Raw genomic sequence first — 27,367 nt, forward strand, 5'->3', positions numbered from 1 at the left:
AATATACAGTACTTAATTTCAATTGACAAAGTCATAGTTTATATATTATTTCTTCCATCTTAATTATATCTCTCACTTTTTATTTTATTAAATTAAAAATAATAATATTTTATTGATAAATAAGTATATATAAAAAAATTGATATATTTAAAATAAAATAGAAAAAAAAAAAAAAAATACATATGATAAAAAAAAATTATTTCAATATATTTACCAGTTATTATTGAATATTTTATAATTTTTTAATAATATTCATATTTATTATTTTTCTAATACTAATAACTATTAAAAAAATTTATTTTTCAAAATATATATTAGCATATCTAATGTAAAATATCAACAAAAATAAATGTATAATCTATTTATTGTTTTTTAATAACAATAATAATATTTGATAATTGTATAAATATTTTAAAAATATATAGTTACTATATAAAAATAATAATAACATAAAAATTTAATTTATCATTTAAAAAAATAACATCAAATAATTAATTTCTCGTTTTAACCCTACTAGTTACTTTATAATTGAGGAATAATACATTATTAATTTTATTATCATGTCCATATTGCCGTTTCTGTCCGTCCCACATACCATGTCACTTTCCTTTTTTGGAAAATGATTACACACTTTAATCTCATTTTAAATTTTTACTTTTTTTTAAATTTAAATTAAACTAATTAGTTATCTTAATCTTAATTTATAATTATTTATATTATAGGATAATTATTTTCACTAATACATTCTTAATTATTATCTACTAATTATACCCCTCCTAAAATACTATGTTTACCGCGTAGCAAACACGGTATTTGGGACGGATGAAGTACTATTTAATAAGAAAAATATTTGATTGATGAGAATAAAAAATGAAAAGAAATGCAAAGCTAATGGCACAGGTTTTAGGGGGAAAATGAAGTAGTTGCAAGTGCATGATGTTGTCATCATCTTTTGCCCTTATTTTTTTCCCATCTAATCCATCCAAAACTAATTACATACCTATTAGTTTCTCCTAAAAATATTATTACTTTCTGAAATTTCAATATATTTGCCCAACTACTTAGCTAATTTATTGGAAGGACAAGAATATATATATATTTTCTATTTTATTACGTAGTGATATACACGGTTTAGATATTTGTAAATACGCAGGTATTTGATATCTTAACTGAATTGAATTTTTTTTTGAAATTGTGAACCGTATCCAATCGAATTTTCGGTTAATCAAAAATATTTACAAATAATTCGAACCGAACCGAAATTTTAAAACAATATAGTATTAAAAATAATTAAAATTTTAATTAAATAAAATATTTGCAAATATTTCAAATATTCGAACCAAAATTAAAAAATAATAAAATTCTAATTAAATAAAAATATTTGCAAATATTTCAAATATTCGAACCGAATATAATTATAATATAAATTTTAAAATATAATAATATAAATATATAAGCAAACTGAAAAAAATATAAAAAAACTAAAACTGAACCGAACTAACAAATATCAAATATGCAATATTTATATTCAAATCGAATTTGCTCGATGAACCAAAAGTCCGATTCGATTCAGTTCGATTTAGCGGTTAAATTTCAATTTTTTTGCGCACCCTAATTACTATAGTCTAATTTTTGACATAATTAAGGGCGTGTTTGGCAATTAGTTTATAACTGTTAGCTGATTCAATTAGCTGATAGTTGTTAGCTGATTCAATTAGTTGGTTTGACTAGCTGATTCAATTAGTTGTTTGTATAAAATGTTTGGTAAAACAACTGTTTGATATTAGCTGTTTATACGTAAAATGACAATTGAGGACATTTCTATTTTATTTTTGTTTATAATATATTCAATTATGTTATTTTGAGTTTATAATGTTTAAAATTTTTTTGTTATTAGTTATTGAAAATTGTAAAAGTGTTATAAAAGTATTTATTTTTAATATAGTTATATTTAAAAAATATATATATTTTTTTATTAAAATATATAAATAGTTTTTTCTATTAAAAATGATATAAAATATAAAATAATAAATTTTTTGTGTATATATTTATTATGTTAGTTATCGATTAGTTCATTATATTTATAACTTTCAATAAATTTAATTTGTTTTTACTATAAAATTTATATAATATAATTTTAATATAAAAATAAATTACTAATATTTATATTTTCTATTTTATGTTGATTTTAATAAATTAATATATTTTACAATTAAAATAATTTTTATATAAAAATTAATTATTTTAAATTTATAAAAATAAAACTATAATATAATAAAATATTTTAATATAATTAATAAATAATCAAAATATATTTATTTGTGTAAAATACATAATAAATTTTTAAGGGCATATAAGGAATAAAAAATTTTTACAGAAAAAGCTATTTCAAAACGCTGTTAAATTAACTTTTCAGAAATTAGCTTTTGGGTCCAAAAAGCTATTTCAAAAAATTAATTTACCAAACACTTAAATTAGCTTTTTGACTGATCAAACAGCTAAAAACTGTTCAATAAGCTAAAAGCTTTTCAAAAAGCTATTTGTCAAACACCCCCCAAGAGTCAGACTATCTTGATGCCAAAAGCAATGGAAAATTTTGTTTAGGTTAGGAGGGTGTTTGAGAAACAACATTTTGAAAAAGTTTTTTGAAAAAACTAATTTAGGTGTTTGGTAAATTAGCTTTTAACCAATCAAAAAGCTAATTTAGGTGTTTGGTAAATTAGTTTTTTGAAAAAGTTTTTTGGACAAAAAAAAACTAATTTCTGAAAAATTCATCTACCCAGCGTTTTGAAAGAGTTTTTTCATTTTAATTTTGATTATTTCTTATTTACCCTTAAAACTTAATTATTTATTTTATACATATAAATATATTTTTATAGAAGTATTTATTAATTATTTTTAATATATTTAATTTATTAAATTATATTTTTTATAAATTTAAAATAATAATTAATATTAATTATTACATATAAATTATTGTTTTTGTAAAATATATAAATTTTTAAAACTAAATCACACATAAACATAAAGGTTATTAATTTATTTATATATATTAAAACAATAATTAACATAATAAAAATATATACACGATTTATTATTTCATATTTTACATAATTTCAATAAAAAATTATTATTCTTTAGTAAAAATAATTTTTTCAAATCTAAATAATCAAAATAAAAATAAATATTTTATAATTTTTAATAATTAATAACAAAAATTCTCATAAATTTAAAAAAAAAATAACAAAATTAAATATTTTAAAAAAATAACATATGTCCTTAATAGTCATTTTATGTATAAACAGCTAATTTCAAACGGTTATTTTACCAAACACTTTAATACAAATCGCTAATTGAATCAGTTAGTCAAATCAGCTAATTGAATCAGCTAATAGCTAAAAACTATTGACAAAAATAAAAAATTAATATTTAATTTAATATTTTGTGAGAATTTAATGTAATAATTTTAAAAAATAAATAATGTGAAAGGAGTGTTGTTTACGTTTCATCCAATGAGGGATCAAATCGAAAGAGTTGCAATAAGTGAGGGAACAAACAAATTATAAATTATTTTTATAAAATATTATACAGTATTAAATATTACTGATATTTTTATTATTAATTTTCTTAATTTTAAAGATATTTATTTAAATAAAACTATTTTCAACCCAAACTTATACACTTGGGTGTGTTGCTTTTGTTTGATTTAAAAAAATTTTAGTTCGAATTTGATATTAAAATAATATTTAATAAAATATTTTATAAGAGAAAAAGATATATTTTTTTCGAAACAAGGGTTGAGACGGTAAAATTTGAAAAAATTTCACGAAATAGACATCCAAACTTTTGGGATAAGGGTATTGATGTGACAAGTCAACCGTCAACAAAGCGTGATAGTTTGGATTTTATAATTTTATAATAATAATAATAATATTGCTAATAATTTTAAAATAATATAATTAATATATATGATAAAAAATTTTAAATATTTATTTAAATATTTAAAAAATTATATCTGAATAAAATATATGTAAAATAATATTTTGCAGAAAATGAAATTGATATAATATAAATAAATAAAATAAAATATATTTATTTATAACTATATAAACTAATTTATAGAAAATATGAATTTTAAATATAAATAAAATATTTATTTATTAAAAAATAATAAAAAATAAATAATTTTGAATTGATCTTAACAATGTTAGATACAATAATGTTAATTAAATTGACTTATATTTATTAAATATTTTTGAATTAATAAAAATATATTAAATAAAATAGGACATACTATATTTTTATTAAAAAATAAAATAAAAATAATTAAGAGTATTTCTTGAAATTTAAATTGTAATTAAAGGAAACAAATAGAGAATGTATTAAAAGAAGTGACAATTATGATATATATATATTTGTTAAATGAAGAATAAAAATTAAATATTGAATTTTATTTTGTCAAAATTAATAATTGAATAAATTTTATGGACGGACAAAAAAATTAATAAAAATAATAAATTTAACGGATTGGAGCATTATTTTGTTTCATAGGAGATAGTGATTAAGATGCTAATTAGTTATATATACACGGTAGGGTTTGTTCAATTTATATTTTTGAATGGATGTATTTATACTGATATTATAAAAAATAATATTTTTAATATAAAAATATTAATTTTTTATTAATAAATAATATATATATTCTTCGTCCCGAAATTAAGTATTCATTTGCTTTTTGTATGTAGTTTTAAAAATATTAGTATTATATTGAGATATAGTAGGAATAAAGTATAAATGACTAAAATAACCTTATTAGTATGTGTGATATAAAGGTAATGACATTTGTGTAATATATTGTAAGTTGTAAGGGTATTTCTAATGTTAGGTAGATAGTGCAGTTACTAAAAAAGAAAATGTATATTTTGTTATGAGACGGACTAAAATGGAAAAATGGATACTTTGTTATGGAACGAAGAGAGTATATTATGTTAATATATATTATATTTTTTAAATAATATTTTATGAGAAATCGTTTTACTTAAAAAAAACAGTATGTTTTTTATTTATTTAAAAAAAATTATTGTATTAACAAACCTTAGTATAACAAAATATAGCAAGGACTCAACAAAATTTGGCTATTATATTATTTTTCATGCTGTACAATCAATAGTAAAATTTGTTCGAAATGATTAATTTATAAATTAAATTATTTTATTTAAAATATTGCATTGAATTTTTTAATTCTCATTTAAATAATTACATTTTTTAAATAAATCAAACCTTAAACATACACCAATGTCCTACCAGTATATTTCATTCTAAGGGATCAGATCAAATACTTGTTAGTTGAACCAATTCATAAACACAAACGAATATATCTAATTATATATATATATATATAATGTGTGTGTGACACCATTTATTTTGGATTTTCTAATAATAATTTGATAGAATATTTTGTATAAACTAAATATATTTTTATTTTAGAATTTGTGAACTAAATAAAAAAGATAAAAAAAACCACAAAAAGGACCACTAGGTTTGTTTTGTTTTGGTTTTGATTTTAGTTTTAGTTTTTTTTTTTTTATTTGAAATTTATTATAAATAGTAATATATAATATAATTTTTTTTTGAAAAAATATTATATATATTTTTTATTGAAACTGTGAGATAATAATGTTAATTTTGATTTGGGACTAAATTCAAATAAACAATTTTTTTAAAATTTTTTTTTTTCTTAACAGTCCATCTTTTGAATTTGGGGCCTTTTAAAGGCCAATAACTTTCGGGCAATAGTATCAGGGCCCAAAACTTGATAAACCAAATTTATTAAATTAATTTATTTATTAAAAACTATAGCATATACTTACCATTAAATAAAATATTGGTTGAATGTAATATTTTTAAAAATCAAAAAAATCTGATATTATATTTTTAAAAAATAAAAAGAACACAATTAAAGGAAAAAATAAAAATAGTGTGTATTAGTTGTATTTTCATCTAAGAATTACTCCTATTAATACTTCTTCCCTCTTATATTTTCTATTCATCTTTCATTTTTAGTCTTCTACATCTTATATCTTATTATTTTTTAAAAAATAATTATACATTTAATTATATTTTACATTTTGTAATCTATAATCTTATATTTTATAATATTTAAATTGTAATTATTAAAAAAAAATAACAGATAGAAGTATTCGTGTACAAACAAGTTATGAAACAGCAAACCCTAATTACCTAGGTAGGAGTCCAGAATATATTTCTGGGCCCATCGGGCCGAATCAAGAATTGTGATAAATTTATTAAGAAATAAAAATATAAAGGTTTTGATTTTTATTTTTTTTTTGGGAAAAAAATAATTTTAGTCCAATATAACCAAAATTTATCAATTTTGATCACAATATAAAAAACTCATCAATTTTAGCTTCAATACAAACACTCTCAATCAATTTTAGTCATATTATAAATAATTTCAATCAATTTTTGTCCTACCGTTAAAAAACTAACAAAAATTGTTGACGTGGACATAACAGAAGTCTGACCGGGAAACTACACGGCCATGTACAATTATATATGGTCATGTTGTTACATGGTCATATATATTTCAGTGTATAATTATATATGGTCATGTTGTTACACGGCCATATATAACTATACACGATCATGTTGTTACATGACCATGTATATTTAAGTGTATAATTATACATAAACATGTTGTTACACGCATGTATAATTTGACACGGCCGTGTACCTTTCTATTTCGGTATATGAAAATAATAATAATAATAATAATAATAATAATAATAATAATAATAATAATCATAATATAATTAAAATGTATCAATTTTAATTCAAGTATAAAAATTTATTGGATGTTTAATTATGTTATGATTACTATTAATTTTGTCTATTTTAACTATATCAACTATTTTAAATTCAAAATAATTTTTTAAAAAAATATATAACAGAAAAAATAAAATTTTAGACTAAAACAGAAATGTACACGGCCGTATAAAATTATAAATGGCCGTGTAACAACATGGTCATGTATAATTATATACTGAAATATACATGGTCGTGTATAATTGTAAATGGCCGTGTACTTTCCAGGTCAACTGCCATGTCACCTCCGTTATGTCAACGTCATCAATTTTCGTTAGTTTTTTAATGGTGAAACTAAAATTGATTGAAATTGTTTATAATGAAACCAAAACTGATTAAAATTGTTTATAATTGGACCAAAATTGATGAATTTTTTATTTTGGGACCAAAATTAATTTTTTTCCTTAAAAAAAAAAAAGTCTATTGAGTTGACAAGAAGAAAATATATCTTTATATATATATAAATCGTATTTATGAACAAAATTTGAAAAAAAAAAATCAAAATTAATGGAGCCTCATTTTTCTCTCTCTCTCTATATACTTTTAATCCAAAATTCAAAAGTAGCCGTTTTCACTCTTAGGATAACGTAATTGTTTGAAGGTTGAAATTTTCATCCAATATTATACAACTTATTTTTATTTATTTATTTATTTGTCCCTTTTTATGTCTGGTTTCTATATGTATTTTATTTTATTTTAAAAATAGAAAAGGAGCCATTATCTGTCATTTCACAAAGTGGGATGAATGAGTCGTGTTTGGACGCGTAAAAATTTTGGACATAAACAGTGCTCAATAACGGACAAATTTTAAATAAGGGAGGACACCTCAACGGACATATTACCCTACATATATTAATAAATGGTAATAAATTTTATTTATTTAATTTCATAATCTTTAGTCTAAATTAAAACAAAAACTTATAATCACAAGATAACACAGTTTGTTCTTTTTGTTTTGATCTAATTCTCAATAATATATATATTTTAATAAATATATAAAACACAATAAAACTATTTTACCAAAATATATCACATTCTTTCGTAATATATTTACATTTCTTAATAACTAATAATAATATTACAAAAAAAATAAATTAAATTAAAATCAACTTGTTTCTTTGGAATCTTTGTTTGTTTGATTGTAATTTTAAACTTAAATCAAAATATTACTTTAAAAATAATTTATATCAATATTTTATTTTATATTAATTTCAAAGTACAATAAATAACTTGATTTGGATTTATTTTTCAGGTTTTCACTTTTATACTCCCTCTGTCCACAAACTAATGTTCTACTTTTTTATTTGGGATGTCCAACAACTATTATCCTATTATTTTTTTTAAATACAAATTTTATATTTTTACCTTTAATTCATTTATTACTTTTAATCTCTACCATACACTTAAGGGCAAATTTGTCCATTCATAACAAAAAGACAATTACCTAAAAAACCGTGCAAATATACTTTATGACAATAGAAATTGGACGGATGAAGTACTTTTTATTTGATATTGTTAGGTTAAATATAAATTAAATATTATTTTGTATAATATTTTTGGGTAAAATATGAGAAATTGAGTGATTAAAAAAAAAAAACATACTTTTTGTATTTTTAATCCTTTTCGGTTATTTTAAATTTTAAATTAAAAATAACTATGGCATATAACATATTAAATTACAAATTAATTTTCAATGTAATACTTTTACTATAAAATTTATTATAAATTATATACTGCAAAAATAGGATAAAATATATGGTGTGTCTATAGTGATTTTTTTTTTTTTTTCAAATAGTAATTTAAATATAATATTTTATAAAACAAAAAGTTACATAGTAAACATTTATAAAAAAAAAATAAAAATAAAAACAAACCCTAGCTTGAGTTGATTCAATTTTAGGAAATTATTGTGTGAGTTATGTTTGGAATTCTTTTGTAAGAGTTATTCATTATATAGAATTGATTGAAAGTTTTTTCTTTTATCATTTTAAATTTAAATTATTACTATTTATTTCGTATTATTTTAATAAAAATATATATTTTTCATCATTTAATAAATTATTCATTTATTTTTTACATTATTATACTTAACATTAATAATATTGTTACATTCTTATAATATTTTATAAAAATATCATTGCAATGTATTTTTTCTCTTAATTTATAATATGTAATAATATAATATTAATATTAAAATTTCGACACAAAAAAAATAAATGCATACTTAATTATGGGACATAGATAGTATTATATTTTCTTATAAAATAGCATTATATTAAAAATAACATTTAAACATAAATTCAAATCAATATTAATTTTAAATTAATTTAAAATCCCAATTAAAATAAAATGTCTATTAAAATTTTTCAAAATTACAAAATTCAAAAGTCTCTATTTAAGGCTCGGTTTAGGAGAGTTTTGAAGTTTATAAAAAAATTAATATTTGGATATGATATTTTATAAAAAATATAATTGATATAATAATTTTTTTAAAAAAATAAATTATTATAAATAAACAGTATTCCCCCGTTATGCAAATGTGTGTTCATTTTACGGGTACGAGTTTTAATAAAAGTCAGTAATAATTATTAATTTTTTCTTTTATAGTAAAAAATAGTACAAAAGTAGAATGACTTTTTACTTAAAAAATAAATTAGAATATTTTTCGAAGACAATCCAAAAAAAAAGTGAATATAAATTTGAATGGCGGAGAGAGTGCTATAAATTTCAGACGAGACTATGTGAATATAAATTGGATCAACAAATTATATTATTTTTTATGACATCAAATGACTATATGAGTTTGATATTAGTATTTAGTTATAATAATTTTAAAATTTTTATCATATTACATTTTTAATAAACTTCATGTCAAATATTATTATTATTTTCGAAACTTCAAAACTTTTAAAATTTTTGGGTTTTTTTTTCTTTCTAATTTTATACTAAATTATTACTACTATTTATTTATGTAAAAAATTTAATAAAATATAGTACTATCTCTGTGTTCGAATGTTCCATTTACTTTTTGTGTATTGATCTTTAAATATTAATTATTATATGAAAATGTATTAAAAATTGAGAGAAATGACAAAAATACTTCTATAATGACATTTGTGCAAAAAAATATATATAAATATAATGATATTCTTAATGTTAAATACAATGACGCAAATAGTAAATAAGACTTTTCGGAGGAAGTATTTATTTTTTATATACAATATCATATTAAAGTGATATTTAAATAAATATTTGTCTAAAATCAATTTTAAACTATAACCAAACAATTAATTCAATTGCCAAAAGATGTTCTAATTTGTTGGTAACGGATGACTTGATGTGTAGAGATTGGATTTATGACCGTAAGATCATGGGTTTAAAACTCCGACCCTTGATCACCTGCCATACACGGATAACAAGTCAACATTAGAGTGAGTGTTGTGGTTAATATTGAAATTTATGACGTCACGATGATGCGGTAATTAATTGGAAAATTTCAAAGTTGTTTTTACTTTGTAAAATTTGGACCATCGCTGTCGCACTCCAACGTACACTTTTGATATTTTTGTGTCTTTAGTGTTATTTATTATTATTATTATTTATTATTATTATTATTATTTTATTTATTTCGAATTTGGTTTTAAAAGCAAAGAGACATATTGGCTTCTTTGATACTTCAACTCACTCTTTTTTCCTTCACTATATAAAGAAATTATTGAGAGCACATAATAATTATTGGCGTCTGAAATCCGACCGATGGCCGTGCCGCCGTGTTCCACCGCCGCCGCCGCCGCGAGCCTGTCGGAATCGAGCTCGTCGGAGGAGGCGAATAAGGAGAATAAATGTCTGAAGAAGAGAGAGGCGAATAAACACCCGATCTACCGAGGCGTACGGATGCGGAGTTGGGGAAAATGGGTGTCGGAAATCCGGCAGCCGCGGAAGAAGTCGCGCATTTGGCTGGGGACCTATTCCACGGCGGAGATGGCGGCGCGTGCTCACGACGTGGCGGCGCTTTGCATTAAGGGCGACTCGGCGATCCTCAATTTCCCTCGACTCACTGAGTTGCTGCCGCGCCCGGACTCGCTCTCGCCGAGAGACGTGCAGGCGGCGGCGGCGAAAGCCGCCGCCATGGAGGATCTCGGCTCTCTCGGCGGCGCCGCCGGAGATACCGGCGGCGCGTCGTCGTCGAGTTGTGAGTCGAACGGCGAGTCGGACGAGTTGGCTCAGATCATTGAGCTGCCGAGTTTGGAAGGGAGCTACGAGCCGACCGAGTCGGGGAAAGAATTGTCTGTGGTCGACTCCACAGAGGGGTGGCTGCACCCGCCGTCGTGGGCGTTGGATAAGGACTTCTGCGAGTGTTTTTTGGATCAGATGGCATCGGACGGTCACGATTTCATCACGTGCAGCTTTGAGACGGTGGGGTGGACTTCTTGAGGTGTGCCTTGCGCTTTTCTAGTTGTACTTTTCGTTTTCACGGACAATCACTGATGTATATATTACCTTGCTTTTTCTTTTTTGTTTTTTTTTTATCCCCTTCTGTCAGCACGAATGTAATATACAAACATATAAAAAATATATATACATATATATATATATATTGAGATTATTATATAAACAATTATTTATAAAAAAGCGTAGTTTTTGAACCTTACCCTTTTACCTTTTTTTTTTTTTTGTGGTATAGAAAGCGCCTAGAGAAATAAGCGCTTTTAACACAGTAGCGATTTTGACTAATATTCAGAGTTAAAGGATATTCCCAACTAACAACAGATCATTAAGTAGTCAGCATTATTTTATGTATAAATATTATTGTTATTATATCTTATTTTATTGATTCTACAATTTTATTTCATATATAATGAATTAATGATTATTTTCATTGGATTCCAAAAGCTTTAAATACACATTAGTAGACGTGGACGAAGATGAGCAACTCTCACGCTACATCTGTCACTTATCATAAAATGTCATTTTCCATTTCAATAATTTAGGGTATATTTAATATTGCATATGTATATGGTTTATAAATTGATTAAAGGCTCTAGTTAGATAAAAAGATTGTCATTTTGAAAATTTTCTTTTCTTAATAAATTAATATTAATATATTTTGTAAGCATATATATATATATATTTAATGTTATCTATTTAAGAAAATATCACTATAGATTAAAAGCATTACAATTTACTATTATTTTTGTTCATACACATTATTATAAGATATACTAATATATTTACATTTTACCACTAAAAAAAATTTAATAATTTAATATAAAATATATATATTTTTTAATCAGACATAATTATTCATATTTAATATAAAAATATATTTATTTGAAAATACAAAATAAACACACTTAATGTAAATATATGTTACATTTCATTTGTTTATATGATTTTTATTTTTTTATTTCTTATCTATTTGGCTCTTATTTTTTATACAAATTGTTTTTATAAATTATATTTATCAAAATTAATTCAATTCAAATCAGATCAAACACTCCTAAATTCAAAACTTTATTATTAACCATCAAAAGAGATACCACTCTGTTTGAAGTGGTATGATTTTATTATTTATTTGGCTATTATTTTTTTTATACAAATTGTTTTTTTTAAATATATTAAATACATTTATAATAAATTTGAGAGAGAGAGATCAAATTTGTTTTTATATACTTAATTTTAAAATTTTTTAGACTGAAATCAAATAAATATATATATTTTTAAAAAGAATATTTCCTCAATTATTCAATTTTATTTACATTTTTTGAACTATTACAAAACAAATATTATTTTTTAATAAAAATTTATACTTCTTTTGTTGCGAAATTAAATATTCTTTTGTTCTTTTACATAATTTTTTTAATATTAGTCTAATATTTGATGTAACTATAAATTAAGAGAAAAAAAAATTCTAATTAGTAACATAAAAAAATTTGAATATTATATTATAAATTATAAAAATATTTTTAATGTTAGGTACTTAATATAATTATTAAAGAAAAAACTATATTTTGAAATTGGAAAAATAAAAAATAAATTCCTTTTTAAAAAGTGAGAAACTATTACATTTGTCTTTTTACTATAAAACGAAAAATATATTACCAAAAAAATATACAATCACATTAAACACATGTCCTAAAAATATGAAATGACAACTAAATATGAGATTAAATACTTATTTCTTATTAAAAATATTATATAAAAAATTATTGAATTCAATGCTTATTTATATTAAATTGAATAACTATTGTTATAATTTACTATTTACAAAATTCTAAATTTTTTATTTAAACGTCACCTTATCTAAACTGAGGACAATAACTAAAATAATTCACAAAAAATTTAAAAAAATAAAAAATCATAACTTCCTTAATGAAATGTTTAATTGGGTGTCGGAATGTGCACGTATACACCTAACCCCAATTTAAATAATTTTATTATCTATTTTATTCATACGCTTTTATTTTATTTTATTTATTTATTTATTGCAGCCTAATGGGTGATCATTGCGGGCATTACCGTTGCCGTTCGTCGCCACGTGTCCTTCACCTTATCTTACCTCATTTGATGCTTCCCACTTTTATGTCTACCCACAACATTTAATAATAGTAAAAAAAAACAAAAATTCAAAGGAAAAAAAAATAAATTAAAAAACTTTGATATATTTTAAATTAGAAATATTAAAAACAATACAAATGAAAATAAAATTAAATAATGCAGTTAATTAAATTAATATACTGTTTAATAAAATTTTATACTGTATTACTTAATAGATTTATATTATACCTTCATTTGTTTATGAAATTTAATAGATTTGTTTTTATCATTTAAACCAAACAATTCTTGGTATTGGTATAAAAAATTATGCCAAAAATATAAAATATATTATTTTAAATTAAATATTTAATTAGCATTTGAAGGTGTTTTTTTTTTTTTTTTTTGTAACGAGTATTTGAATTTTTTTTTTAATTTTTTTTATAAAATATTATATATATTATTATTATTATTTTTGAAAAATAGCAATTCAAAAATTGCGCGGAAAAACAGAGGGAATATTTATGTAAATGGTAGCTAAATAAAATCGAATATTATGTGTAATAGTATATTTTAAATTTAAAAAAAAATAATTTTTATAAATATTTATTCTAAATAGTAAAAAACACAGCTAAACATACTTTAAATTATATATGTATATATATATATTTAACTATCATCACATGATTTGTTCCTTAACAAAATGTTTAACTAATTTATATATTTTATTTAGCATGAAATGAAGTCTCCAATTTCATTATTAAAAAATAAAAATAATTAGTGTGATGGAACATTCTATGATGACAAAATAATTATATATTGAATACAACGATAGCTATCATTTTCTTGTCCATATTGATTACAATAGATGAAAGTTCAATAAAATGGTATATCCAAACCCTTACTTGTCTCCTTAAATATGGAAATTATTTAAATAGTCACAACTTACTTGATTTAATAATATTCTGGGGGTTAAAATTTATATTTACAATCTTTTCTCTAATTGGATTAAATTGAAATTTCATGTATGCATTTATCTTTTTTGTGTTTTTTGCTACATACAACCTACAACATATTATTAAAAAATATTATACGAGGATTTTATATTTAAAATATTATATAAAATACAAAAAGAAATATGTTTACTTATATCTTCAAAATTGTTTTCACATTATTCATCCAACTTCTCTTTTTAAATTAAAAACAATAATACAAATTTAATCTCAATTAAAATATACAAAAAAAAATTGGCTTGTGTCTCACCTGCACCAAGCTCTGAAAACTAAACTATTGGATCATTATTTTGATTTAATATTTAAAATAAAATATTATTTTTATACTCCATCCGTCTCATAACTAGGTATTCGTTTGCTTTCCGTGGAGTCTTAGAAATATTAGTATTATATTGGGATTTAGTATGAATAAAGTAAAAATTACTAAAATAACCTTATTAGTATTGTGTGATATCAAATTAATGATATTTGTGTAATATATTGTAAGTTGTGAAGGTATTTGTAATGTTAGGTAGATAGTACCATTACTAAAAAAAAAAAAATGAATACTTTATTATGAGACAAACTAAAATGAAAAAATAGATAATTTATTATGGGATGGAGGAAGTATTATTGACATAATTCGTTATACTTTATATTAAAATATTTTAAATAAAAATACTAAACAAATATTTATAGTTATATTTGTTGTAAATTGAGTGGAGAATATATAGATAATAATTAAATAATTATATATATAATATTTATTTATTAGAAAAAGGACAAGAGTAAATGGTGTGGGCTTGTAAGAAATGGACATTTGAAAATTATGTGTGATGTAGACTATAGTGCTTTGTTTATTTGTAATTTTGTGTACACTTTTTATATAATATTATTTGTAATAAATATTAATTTTTAAATATTATTTTGAATAAGTTAAAATTCGCTACCTCTAATTTCCAATGATAACTAATATTTATAAGTAGGGTTGTCAATTCATGTGTTTGGGTCGTGTGTTCGTGTCGGGTTGAGCCATGAGGACAACAAAAAACCCGTCAATCAGAACCCAACCCGAACTCGAAATCTGACCTGAAATCCTAGACCCGAACACGACACGAATTCTCTCAGGTCGGGTTCAAGTTGACCTGAATTAGTTTCAGGTCACCCGAAATCCGAACAAACCCGATATAAACCCGACACGAAATAGACCCGAAAATTTAAAAAAAATTAAATTGACCTAAAAAATATCATTTTTATTTTAATTTTTATATTATTTTATATTTAAAATAATATAAATATTATAAATTAAAATAATAATAATAAAAATTTCAGGTCAACCCGAAACACGAAACCCAAAACCTAACATGATTTTGACATTTCAGGTTATCAGGTCAACCCGAAACACGACCCGAACACGACACGAATTTTTTTCGTTTCAGGTTCGGATCTACCTGATTTTTTTCAAACCCGAAATACCCAAACCCGAACCTGAAAAATTTCAGGTCGAACGGGTTCGATTTTTCGGGTCGGGTTTACTTTAGACACCCCTATTTATAAGTACGTTTATGTTCAAGAAAATACCCCACAATAAAACCAAATATAATCTCTATCATATGTACAATGCTTTTATCTCTTTATTTTACAAAATGAAAATTTATTATTATGCTTTTGGTTTTGTATTGTAATTTTAATTTTTGATGTGATATGTTACTAAAAATATTACTCAATTTGTCCCAATACAATAGTCTTGTTTACCATTTTTGTCTGTCCCAAAATAATAGTCTTATTTTCATAAATAATCATATCACCATAAAATTATCCATACTTTTTCATTATTATTACACAATTGTCATTACTTTTTACACTAATATACTTATAAGGGCAAAAAAGTCATTTACTTTTACTTTTTTAGCAACTACCAATATAATATCAATATTTCTTAAATTCTGTGCCCAATACAATAAGACTATACTTTTGAGACGGAAGGAGTATATATTTTTTATAATGAATTGTAAAAATTATTTAATAAATAAAGTTAAAAAAATCTATGAAAAAAACAAAGAACACATGGATTCCTTTTATTTGTTTTCTAAGTTTGGAGATTAATTTGAACTTTACTTTTAATTCATTATTTTAAGCAATAATTATATAAAATATTTGTTGGTATTTTAAAATTTAAATATAAAAACATATTACTATCTTCGTTTATTTTGTATGTGTCCAATTACACATTAGTATTTTTATTAATTTATGTATGTGTCCAATTGCACATTAGTATTTTTTATTTAATTAAAAATATTCATATATTTCAAAAATAATAAAATTATTTCATCCAATACAATTTTCAATTATTAATAATAAAAAATAGTGCACAATTTATGATTTGTTTACTTTGTATGTTTGAATGTATATATTTTTGGTCTTAGATACGAAGAATTATATCAGTCACATAAAAAATAATATTTTATATTGAATTATTAATTTTTTTAAATAAATAAAATATATATTATATATATATTGTGTAATGTGTATATATATTAAAGTTATATGCTTATGATTGTGGTTTGTAAATAATTTTTTTTTTTATCCATAATGTATAATGAAAAAATTAAATCAAAACGAAATAATTGGAGGTTAAATTTCTTAGATCAAAACGTGGCAAATAATTACTTTTGACTAATCATAACAAACTTTCATTTCACCTAAGTAATGTAACAAAATGACATCTTATTCTTGCCACCCAAAAATATTTGTGTGTAATAATGACACTTTAACCTTTCCATGTGTTGAACCAATTTTTTATTTTTTAAATCTTTCCAACATTAAAAAAATAAAAACTTTTCCAATATTTTTAGTACCCCCACAATTTACACGTCACCCACATATTTTGGAATTTTTTATATTATTATTTGGGATTAATTATTAATTGGTGAGTGGTAAGAAGTCTTTGACGTGAGGATGCTAAAACTTTGAAACTTATATACACTTGATTAAGAAATTAGCTAATTAATTAAATGATTACTGGTATAATATAATGTGTAATATAATTATGTATGTATGTAACAACTGTATATTATAGTCAACAAATTAAATTAAATTAAATTTTCATAGGTAGGTATTACATACAATGATGCAAAAATATTAGTGAAATAAAAGGACAGTTGAGATGTTAACATACCCTAAATTACTGAACGCATGCATGTGAATAAATTGAGACATACTTCAAGGAAAGAAAAAGACAAAAAGATATTTGTAAAATTTGAAGTAAAAGAATGGCTGTATAATATTTTTAATTAAAAATATTTAATATTTATATAATTTAAAATATTTTAGAAAAAAAAAAACAGAAAAAAAAGAGAGAGAATAGAGTCTAAATGCCATAAAAGACTTGTCCATTAAGGTGAGAATGAAATTCTAGTTTTTAAAATTTGCAAGAATAATAATAATAACAATAATAATATAATAATAATATTATTATTATTATTATTAATAAAAAGTAGGAAATAGTTATTGGTAGGATGTAATTATCAATATTGTCCAGAAGATGACAAATTTAAAACCAATCAATGGAACAATGATCTTCCACTAATCTTGTTTTAATTAATTTAGATGATCAATATATATCTTTCAATGGCCAAAAATTGAAAAAAAAAGTAGTGTGTGTCAATAATCAATGTCCCTCAAGAAAACACCACAATAGGATGTTTCTTGACAACCTTTTTGGTTAATTTTCTTATCAAGTATATTTTTGAAATAGTAATTTAATTTTATAATTTACGATAAAATAATACTACTATATATATATATATTTATAGGAAATAATGAAATAAGTATAATAATAATAATAATAATAATAAATAGAATAGTAAATTATATATTCTTATCGTTTCAGATCAATGTATTTTTTTGAACTTTTATAATAGATTATGAAATAATAATATTTTACTAGTCAATATAAGTGTCTAAGATGATTTTGATATTGTGATATTGTGTACTTTATGTATATATAATGATATAATTGTAATTAGCTAAAAATTAAAATTATTTTAGTATTAGTGTGAAGTTATAATAATATAAAATAACATATATTATATTATAATATAACAAACAATAATTGATTTTAACACACAATATATACTTTTATACAATATATTTATAATTATAAATAAATAACAATACTCTTATTATAAATAATATGTGTTGTGTGTACATATTTTAAATCAGTACCGTAACAATTCCCTATATATATATATATATTAAAAATAGTTGTTTGTGTACTTGTGTCGTGTCAATTTTGTATTCAATAAAGGTTAGGTTTTGAGTTTATTGTTAATTATGGAATCTTAGTAAAGTAGTGATTTTTTTAATTTTATTTGTTATGATTTTATCCTATTCTGTATCTTCACGTAGAATTGAAGTTATATGTATATATATGTTTTAAATTTGAAAATTAATAATTTTGTATATAATATTTTATATAAAAAAAATAGTATAAGTGTTGAATATAATTTGTAGAAGATATATAATAAATTAAATAATAAAAATATGAAAAAACATAAAATAATACGATCTATTACAGGGATTTGTTTCTACTTCAAGAATATATTCAAATTTATGCCATGAGTTTGTTCTTTTTTTTATTTTTATTTTAATTTTTTTTTACTATTCCACTTTCATAAAAATTCATTAGTTACTATCGTAAAATATTCAAATAACTATATATATCAAAATCAAAATTCAAAAAATCATCAACCAAACACGCCCCATCTTTAGTATTCCTTCTTCTGAGGGTTTGGAAGTGAAATAGTTATACGATGTGATATAAATAGACGTTGACGTGATATTTTGAATGTAAATTTAATTTTTAATAATATAGAAAAAAGTATATTAGATTTGATATTTTTGTTTTTGAAAAAAAGAATTGATCAATAATAAAATTCTGTTAAAAATTCTCTAATAAAATTTGAATAAATAGTTTTACTATTATAGTACTAATTAATTTTTTGTTTTTATAATAATGATTATATTGAAAAGGACTCTGAGGTGCATTTTAAATTGTTAATCATATTCTTCTAACTTGTAATGGTGTGTGTGACTCATCAATTCAAAGTGGAAACACAAATTATTTTGATTGATTTAAAATTATAAAAAGGTTTCTGTTGATGTAATTTTTCAACAAAAATAAAGTAAAATTCAAAGATATAGAAAATATCCTTAAACTTGATTAATTAGTGCCTGAGATTAGGAATCTCTAAACACTGTATGGTACAGAAAATAAACTGGAAAATAAAAGACTGAAATTTAAAGTGGTGATCCCCAAATCTGACTTTGCTTTGTTGAAGTTGATTGAAGATCCCTTGCCAAATGATGATCCAAATCCTTAAATATTCCCTGGGAAACCGTACTGAAAACCGTCACCCGAACGGTTACAACGTCTCCTTCTCAACCGTCTTCCAACCTTTCTTATGCTGACACGTGTCCCCAGCAGACCAAAAATTCCCTATATTTCACTCCTTGAGCCGACCACAGACCTTCCGCTCTTTTGGCCCGACTGCCAATCTACAATAGTATGGGTCCGACCGCCAATCCTCCCGACTTGCGAACCATCTGGCTTGAGGTCTTTCCGCCTTGAGGACTTCCCGACCTGAAAACCTTCCGACTTGAGGTCTTTCCGCCTTGAGGACTTCCCGACCTGAAAACCTTCCGACTTGAGGTCTTTCCGTCTTGAGGACCTCCCGACCTGAAAACCTTCCGACTTGAGGTCTTTCCGTCTTGAGGACTTCCCGACCTGAAAACCTTCCGACTTGAGGTCCTTCCGTCTTGAGGACCTACCGACCTGAGGTCCGTCCGTCCTAATGACTTTCCGTCTTGAAGACCTACCGACCTGAAGACCTTCCGACCTGAGGTCCTTCCGTCTTGAGGACCTACCGACCTGAGGTCCTTCCGTCCTAATGACTTTCCGTCTTAAGGACCTACTGACCTGAAGACCTTCCGACCTGAGGTCTTTCCGTCCTGAGGACCTACCGACCTGAAGTCCTTCCGTCCTGAGGACCTACCGACCTGAGAACCTTCCGTCCTGTATTTTCCTTAGAAATAAATAAATAAATTTATTTTCCTTGATTTCCTCACGGTGTCCTTCAGCCAGTTCAATCAACCCTATTGCCAGGCCCATTCTTCTTTTTTACCTTGGGCTTTTAACCTAATTCTAAATTTCGTACGTAACAACTTGCCCGCCGCCAAGGGACTTTCAAACGCCATTTAACAATCAATGTTTGGAAGTTCATAAATCACTACCCTCTTGAAAAACTCCCTTAGCAACTGCACCAGTTACTGAAACACGCCTGATAAACTTCCATCTTCGCAATACAAGCCTGTGTGAATCACAATCCCAAAACATTCTAACTATGGCGAATCAATACATGCCTGCCCTTCCTTTCGACGGAACCCTTCCAGAAGGTCCATTTTCAGCCTCGAAAGTACTAACTCCGACGATCCGTCCATATTGCACTACTCCTGAAGATTCATATCACGAAAGCTCTGGTTGATGATGCCATTCAGAAAAAGGAGGCAGAATTGCGGGAGCTGAGGAAAGAACAGTCTACCCTGGATAAGCAAATTACCAATGAACAGCATCTGCTTGAGAAGTATACCAAAAATGAGGCTGAATTGGATCAAGAGCTGAAAACCCAAGCCCGATCCCAATTCATCAGAAGATATCAGACGGCTGCCATTACCAGAAGGCTATCCAGGGATGAAAACAAATGGACACAAATAAAAACTGCCCTAGGGGCACTGTTGTAATATTTCCCCCTTTGTAACAACAACTGACTTAGTAATCCATTTTTTTCTTTCTTCTCTCAAAACAAGGATCACCTTTCAATTCCCAACTTTATAGGAAACGAACCAAACTCCTTCTTTAAAAGAACACTGTTTCTCACATTTTAAGAAACATATTCCCAAGCATATTTTAAAAATCAAAACACTGAAAGTGTGAACAAACATGGCGAATGACCGACCTCATGTTCCATCAAGCAACTGGGAGGGTGTTCTTCAACCCTTCTTTGTAGGTAATCACCCTATTGGAGGCCATGCAGAAGACTTGTTATATATACTCAAGCAACTAGACTTCAAATTCCGATTCTCCCAACGAGGTAGAAGAACTATTCATCGCGTCATCCTCCTGATGGAAAAAGTCATTGAGGGGTATGAACCTCTTCATGACATCCTCAGCCGCATCCCTGATCTCCATCATCACATGGAAATGATTGAAAATCATGCAGCAACCATACTTCCAGACCTTGGTTGGGATAACATATTTTCCAATCAACGAAAAGTCTTTTCAAGATTGCGTACCATTGTTGACCGTGAACATCAAGCCCTAACAGACATGCAAGCACGTACCCATCAAGATCTAGATGACATGCAAAGCCAATGGGAAAGGTACCGACCAGACTTGGAAGATCTTATTGAAGAAGAACCAGAGCTAATATCCACTCACTGGGATGAAAAGTCTGATTCAGAGACAGAAAATTTCTCACAACTACACGATGACTAACAGAAATGAACCTTCCAGTAGGTTCGAACCCCCATAAATGGGTTCTGAATAATATGTGGTTTCAGGCAGTTTTGTTATCTGAAAAGGCAGGATAATACCTCTTCAGATATTTAGCATTAATACAATCATGTACTCTTCTACCTTCATGATTTACAATAATGAACGCGCCATTTCCAATATCTTTTTGAACAATGTATGGTCCTTCCCAATTCGGTGACCACTTTCCCAATTGATCGGTTTTCTTATATGTAGGAAGAATGGTCTTCCAGACTAGGTCTCCTTTTTGGAATGTCCTGTGAAGAACTTTCTTTCCATAACTCCTTGCTCTGATTTCACTCTGTTTCACACTTCGATCTATTGCATGGAGACGGTTAACATCCAAATCTTCTAACTGCTGCAACATAATTTGTTGGTATTCCTTTGTAAGATCACTATCAGTAAATTCTGTTCGGCCAGATGACACTCGAATTTCGGCTGGTAAAACAGCATCTTGGCCAAACGTAAGTTGGTAAGGTGAGAACCCTGTGGCCGTATTTCTGGCATTTCTATGTGCCCATAAAGCCTGAGACAATAACAAATGCCACTTTCTTGGGTTCCCTTCAATCATCTTCTTTATAATCCCAATGATAATCTTATTTGCTGCTTCCGCCTGTCCATTGGCTTGGGGATAATATGGTGAAGAATGATGTAACCGAACACCGAATTCTGCCAAGAAATTAGAGAACTTTTCCCCTGTAAAGACCAAGCCTTGGTCGGTTGTTATAGACTGAGGAATACCATATCTGTAAATAATTTGGTTCAAAACGAAGTCTATCACTTCTTTCTGATCCACATTTTTCAAAGCAACTGCTTCCACCCATTTGGTAAAGTAATCAGTCGCGACCAAAATGAAACAGTGATGTTTCGATGAAGCAGGATGTATCTTACCAATAATATCCATAGCCCACGATTTAAAAGGCCATGGTTTTGCCAAGAATTGCAATTCGGTTACTGGCAAATGATTCAAGTTTCCATGTCTCTGACATTCCAGGCAGCCTTTTGCAAATTGTATGCAATCCTCAAAAATCTTAGGCCAGAAAAAACCCAAGCGATGAATGGCCCATCTCATATTGAGACCTGCCCGATGAGCTCCACATATCCCACCATGTACTTCTGTCATCACTTCTAGAGCTTCTTTAGATCCCAAGCATTTCAAAAGTAAACCTTCAAATGATCTCTTGTACAAAATTCCATTTATCAATTGAAAACGTAAAGCCTTCAATCGTGTCGCAATTGAAACACTCGCACCAGGATTCTGTAAATACAGGATAAGCTCTGTTCTCCAATCGGACACTGTTTCGCCATCGGACTTCTGTCCGATAAAAACTTCGTAATCGGGCTCCTGTCCATTATCCTCTTGCCCGACCGTAACCTCGCAGTCGGACTCCTGACCGATATCCTCTTGCCCGACCGCAACTTCGCAGTCGGGGTCCTGTCCGATATCCTCTTGCCCGACCGTAACTTCGCAGTCGGGGTCCTGTCCGATAGTCTCCTGCCCGACCGTAACTTCGCAGATCGGGTCTGTCTTTCCTTCTATGCCCGACTTGACCTCCGACCACATATCCTCCAGAATTCCTTTACATGCCCTTTGAGCCAATTCATCAGCACGTTGGTTTTCTTTCCTCGGAATGAACTCAATTATTACCTCTGAGATTCTTGTCAGTAGCCGACTCACAATGTCCCTATATCTGCGAAGATGAGGGAAATTGCACACATATTGATTGTTTACCTGGTTGACTACTAATTGAGAATCCCCCCTTATGATTACAGACTGGACCTTCCTGGCAATTAAAGCCTCCAAACCCAAAATTAAAGCTTCATATTCTGCCGAATTATGGGTCATGGATTCCAATCGTAGTTGTAAGTTGATCTTTTGACCATCAGGTCCTTGCAAAAAGACCCCTGCCCCCGATTTGTTTCCAAGGTAGAACCATCAAAGAACATCAACCATGTTCTGGTACTTATATAAGGCACACATCCGACCTGTAGATTATCCAGATATGATGCACAACTAAATGGTCGGGCACTATCACAAAGAGAATACCCGACTTGTGAGAATTCTGCCAAGAAGTCGGCTACTGCTTGTCCCTTAATTGCCCTCAGCGGGGAATGTTGAAGATCGAAAGGAGCCAATTTGATGGCCCATTTCATGAGTCTGCCCTTCATAGTAGGTCTCTGTAAAATCAATTTGATGAGATCCACCTTTGATATGACCTCAACTCTTCTGGGCAGCAAATAATGCTCGAGTTTAGTGCAAGCGAAGACCAATGAATAACACATTTTTTCTGGCATAGTGTAATTCAGTTCTGGTCCTGTAAGGGTTTTACTGAGATAGTAAATTGCCCTTTCCTTCCCGTCATCACCATCCTGCGCCAATAAACAACTAACCACTTTATATGTATTTGCCAAATAAAGTTTGAGTGGCCGACCTTGTTTGGGAGGCATCAAGACTGGAGGATGAACCAATGCCTGCTTGATAGCATCTAAAGCCGTTTGTTGGTCGGGACCCCATTCAAAGGCAATTTTTCCAGCTTTCAATAATTTAGTAATGGGTCTGACCTTGCCAGCAGCATTAGAAATGAAACGCCTCAAATAATTCACCTTACCCAACAGACTTTGGATTTCTGTAACCGTCTTGGGTGGCCGACTATCAAGAATGGCTTTAGCCTTATTGGCATCAATTTCAATTCCTCTCTCATGAACTAAGAATCCTAGAAAGCTCCCGGCTGATATTCCAAAAGCACATTTGGTCGGATTCATCTTCAACTTGTACTTCTTCATTCTTTCAAATGCCTCTTCAAGATCTCTCAAATGTTCGTCAAAACTGGCAGATTTAACTATAACATCATCAATATACACTTCCATAGATCTGCCAATTAAATCATGAAAGATTGAATTCATGGCTCTTTGGTAAGTTGCCCCTGCATTCTTTAACCCGAATGGCATGACTGTCCATTCATAAATACCCAAAGCCCCTGGGCATCTGAATGCTGTCTTAGGAATGTCTTCTTCTGCCAAGAATATTTGGTTATAACCTGCATAGCCATCCATCAGACTAAGGATTTTATGCCCTGCTGCTGCATCTATCAGCATGTCGGCCATAGGCATCACGTATTCGTCCTTAGGGGTAGCTAGATTCAAATCCCTGAAGTCGATGCATATCCTTATCTTACCATTTTTCTTGACCACTGGCACAATATTAGCCAGCCACTCCGCATAACGGCAAGGTTGAATGAAACCCACTTTGAGAAGTTTTTGGATTTCTTCCTTGATTTGAGGCATCAGATCTGGACTCATTCGCCTTGGAGGTTGTTTGTAAGGTTTACAACCTTCTTTGATGGGCAATCGATGCTCTATTAGACTTCTTGTCAAACCAGGCATCTCTGAATAATCCCACGCTAAACAATCAATGTTGTTTCTAATAACTTCAAGCATCATTGTTTGTTGCTCTTTAGACAAATAACCACTTAACCTGATCACTTTTGGAACCAATTCGGTTCCTAAATTAAACTCCAATAACGGGTCTTGTGATGAAGCTGTTGGTTCTGTTTTTTCTAATAAGTCGGGCCAACGAAATTGTTCATCTTCTTGGAGGTGAACATCCAGAATCTCTTTATTATTTTCTACTTTATGTAATAACTGCTTTAAATAGAACTTATTAATAAGAGAACTACATACTTCTAAAGTTGTATCTTCCATTACAAACAACTTATACAGAAATGGGTGTGGCTTTATCATGAGCCATACAATAAAGGTGTTCTTTTAATAGAACATCGAGTTCTGGCCAGTGACTTTATAACCCTTGTTTGGGTATTCCCTGGCCATATACAACTGAGACATCGGAGCCAAATGACTAGAATAAAACACTGACTCTTCCACTTGTTCTGTTACGTCGAATGGGTTGTCATTCGCTTCCATTTTAAAGACCTGATTTCCTTCCCAGAACATTAACTGTTGGTGCAAGGTTGATGGCACACATTGAGAGGCATGAATCCAATCTCGTCCCAGCAAAAGAGAGTATGTGGTATCTGCGTCCACAATAAAGAAAACAGTGGAAATTTTCTTTGGTCCGACCTCAATTGTGGCAACCATCATACCTTCAGGCTTGGTCGGCTGCCCTGTAAAACTTGTCATTTCGAATTCCACAGGGGACAGATCATGAATTCCTTTCCCTAGCTTCTTGAGAGTCTTCAATGGCATAACATTAAAGACTGCTCCATTATCCACGAAAACCTTTGTGATTGGTTTCCCACAAATGTGAGCATTAACATACAGGGGTTTCAAATGGGAGTTCGCACCCTCTGGAATAGGAGGAAACACAATTGAAGGTGCTTCCGACTGAGGCTCAGAATCTGTAATCTTTGCCCACTCTGTTTCCTCTAATTCGCCATCTGCCAAGAATGCCCATAAAGGTTCGTCCATAATATCATCTACCAGACTCGCCCACGTCGGTTCATCACTCATCTGGTTAACCTCTGTCATTCGACAAGGGATTCGTGGTCCCAGACGAGATTTAACAGATCTTGAATTTTCCTCTGTAGGCACCACTTCTTCCTTCGTCTCATTTCGAGATTGAACCGTCAAGGATTCAATACGAAATTCTTCCAGAGATGGATTGATGTTGATCCGTTCACAATGTTGGCATCTAAAACCTTTAATTATTTCATGTGCCATTCCCTTACCTTTCCCCTGTCCCGACGAACTTCTTTTGGTATAGTCGGAAGCTCCTAATCCGTCCTTCGGTTGCTTTCCTGACCAGACCCGACTGGACCGACTTATTGGAGACTGAATGGCCGCTCCCTGCTCATCGGTCGTTTGTTCTGTAAAGACTCTAATGGACTGATCTCCTGTCAAGTGGTCGGCCGCAGTTTGTTCGTCGGTTCTTTGTTGCACTGCAGGAACTCGTTTCCCATACTTTGCAGCATACCTGCGTTTGGCATTGCGAATCTGTGTACGATTCATACCTGGGAAACGAGGATCTATATCAACGGGTAAAGGCTTTTTATTTCGAGCCCACTCGTTCCCGACTGAACCCGTTTTTCTGGTCGGGTGGTCTTTCACTAAAACCTTTTCCTTCACTTCCACGTTAAAAGAACCGTCTGGACGGTCCCATTTTTCAGCGACTGGCCTTTCAACAACCTTGAGTCGTTCTTCCGGTCGGCTGCTGTTTGGCTGATTCCCTTTCTTTTTTCCGGGACTAGTTTGCTCCCCTGTTTGTCCACTATTGACCGAACTTTTCCTTGTTTCCGAACTTGGTTGGATGTCAACCATTGCAGTTGTTAGTTTCGGAAATGGTTGCTGGTCTACACCTAAAGTGATGTATTTGAGCCGACCTGTCTTGATGGCTTTTTGAATTTCCTTC

At 27.8% G+C, this 27,367-nt stretch overlaps 1 protein-coding gene across 1 annotated transcript; it reads left to right on the forward strand.

The window, feature by feature from the left end:
• Positions 1-10,544: 10,544 nt before the first annotated feature.
• On the forward strand, positions 10,545-11,534 carry LOC127254612 (ethylene-responsive transcription factor TINY-like). The gene has a single exon (XM_051279820.1). It carries the CDS (start codon positions 10,642-10,644, stop codon positions 11,317-11,319), a length of 678 nt encoding a protein of 225 aa, XP_051135777.1. The 5' UTR covers positions 10,545-10,641; the 3' UTR covers positions 11,320-11,534.
• Positions 11,535-27,367: the final 15,833 nt, after the last annotated feature.

Source organism: Andrographis paniculata, unplaced genomic scaffold, assembly GCF_009805555.1.
Source record: "Andrographis paniculata isolate CXL003 unplaced genomic scaffold, ASM980555v1 Contig52END, whole genome shotgun sequence".
Taxonomy (NCBI): domain Eukaryota; kingdom Viridiplantae; phylum Streptophyta; class Magnoliopsida; order Lamiales; family Acanthaceae; genus Andrographis; species Andrographis paniculata.

Coding starts and splice junctions, on each gene's coding strand:
- LOC127254612 (XM_051279820.1), top strand. CDS start 10,642: ATGGCCGTGCCGCCGTGTTCCACCGCCGCCGCCGCCGCGAGCCTGTCG.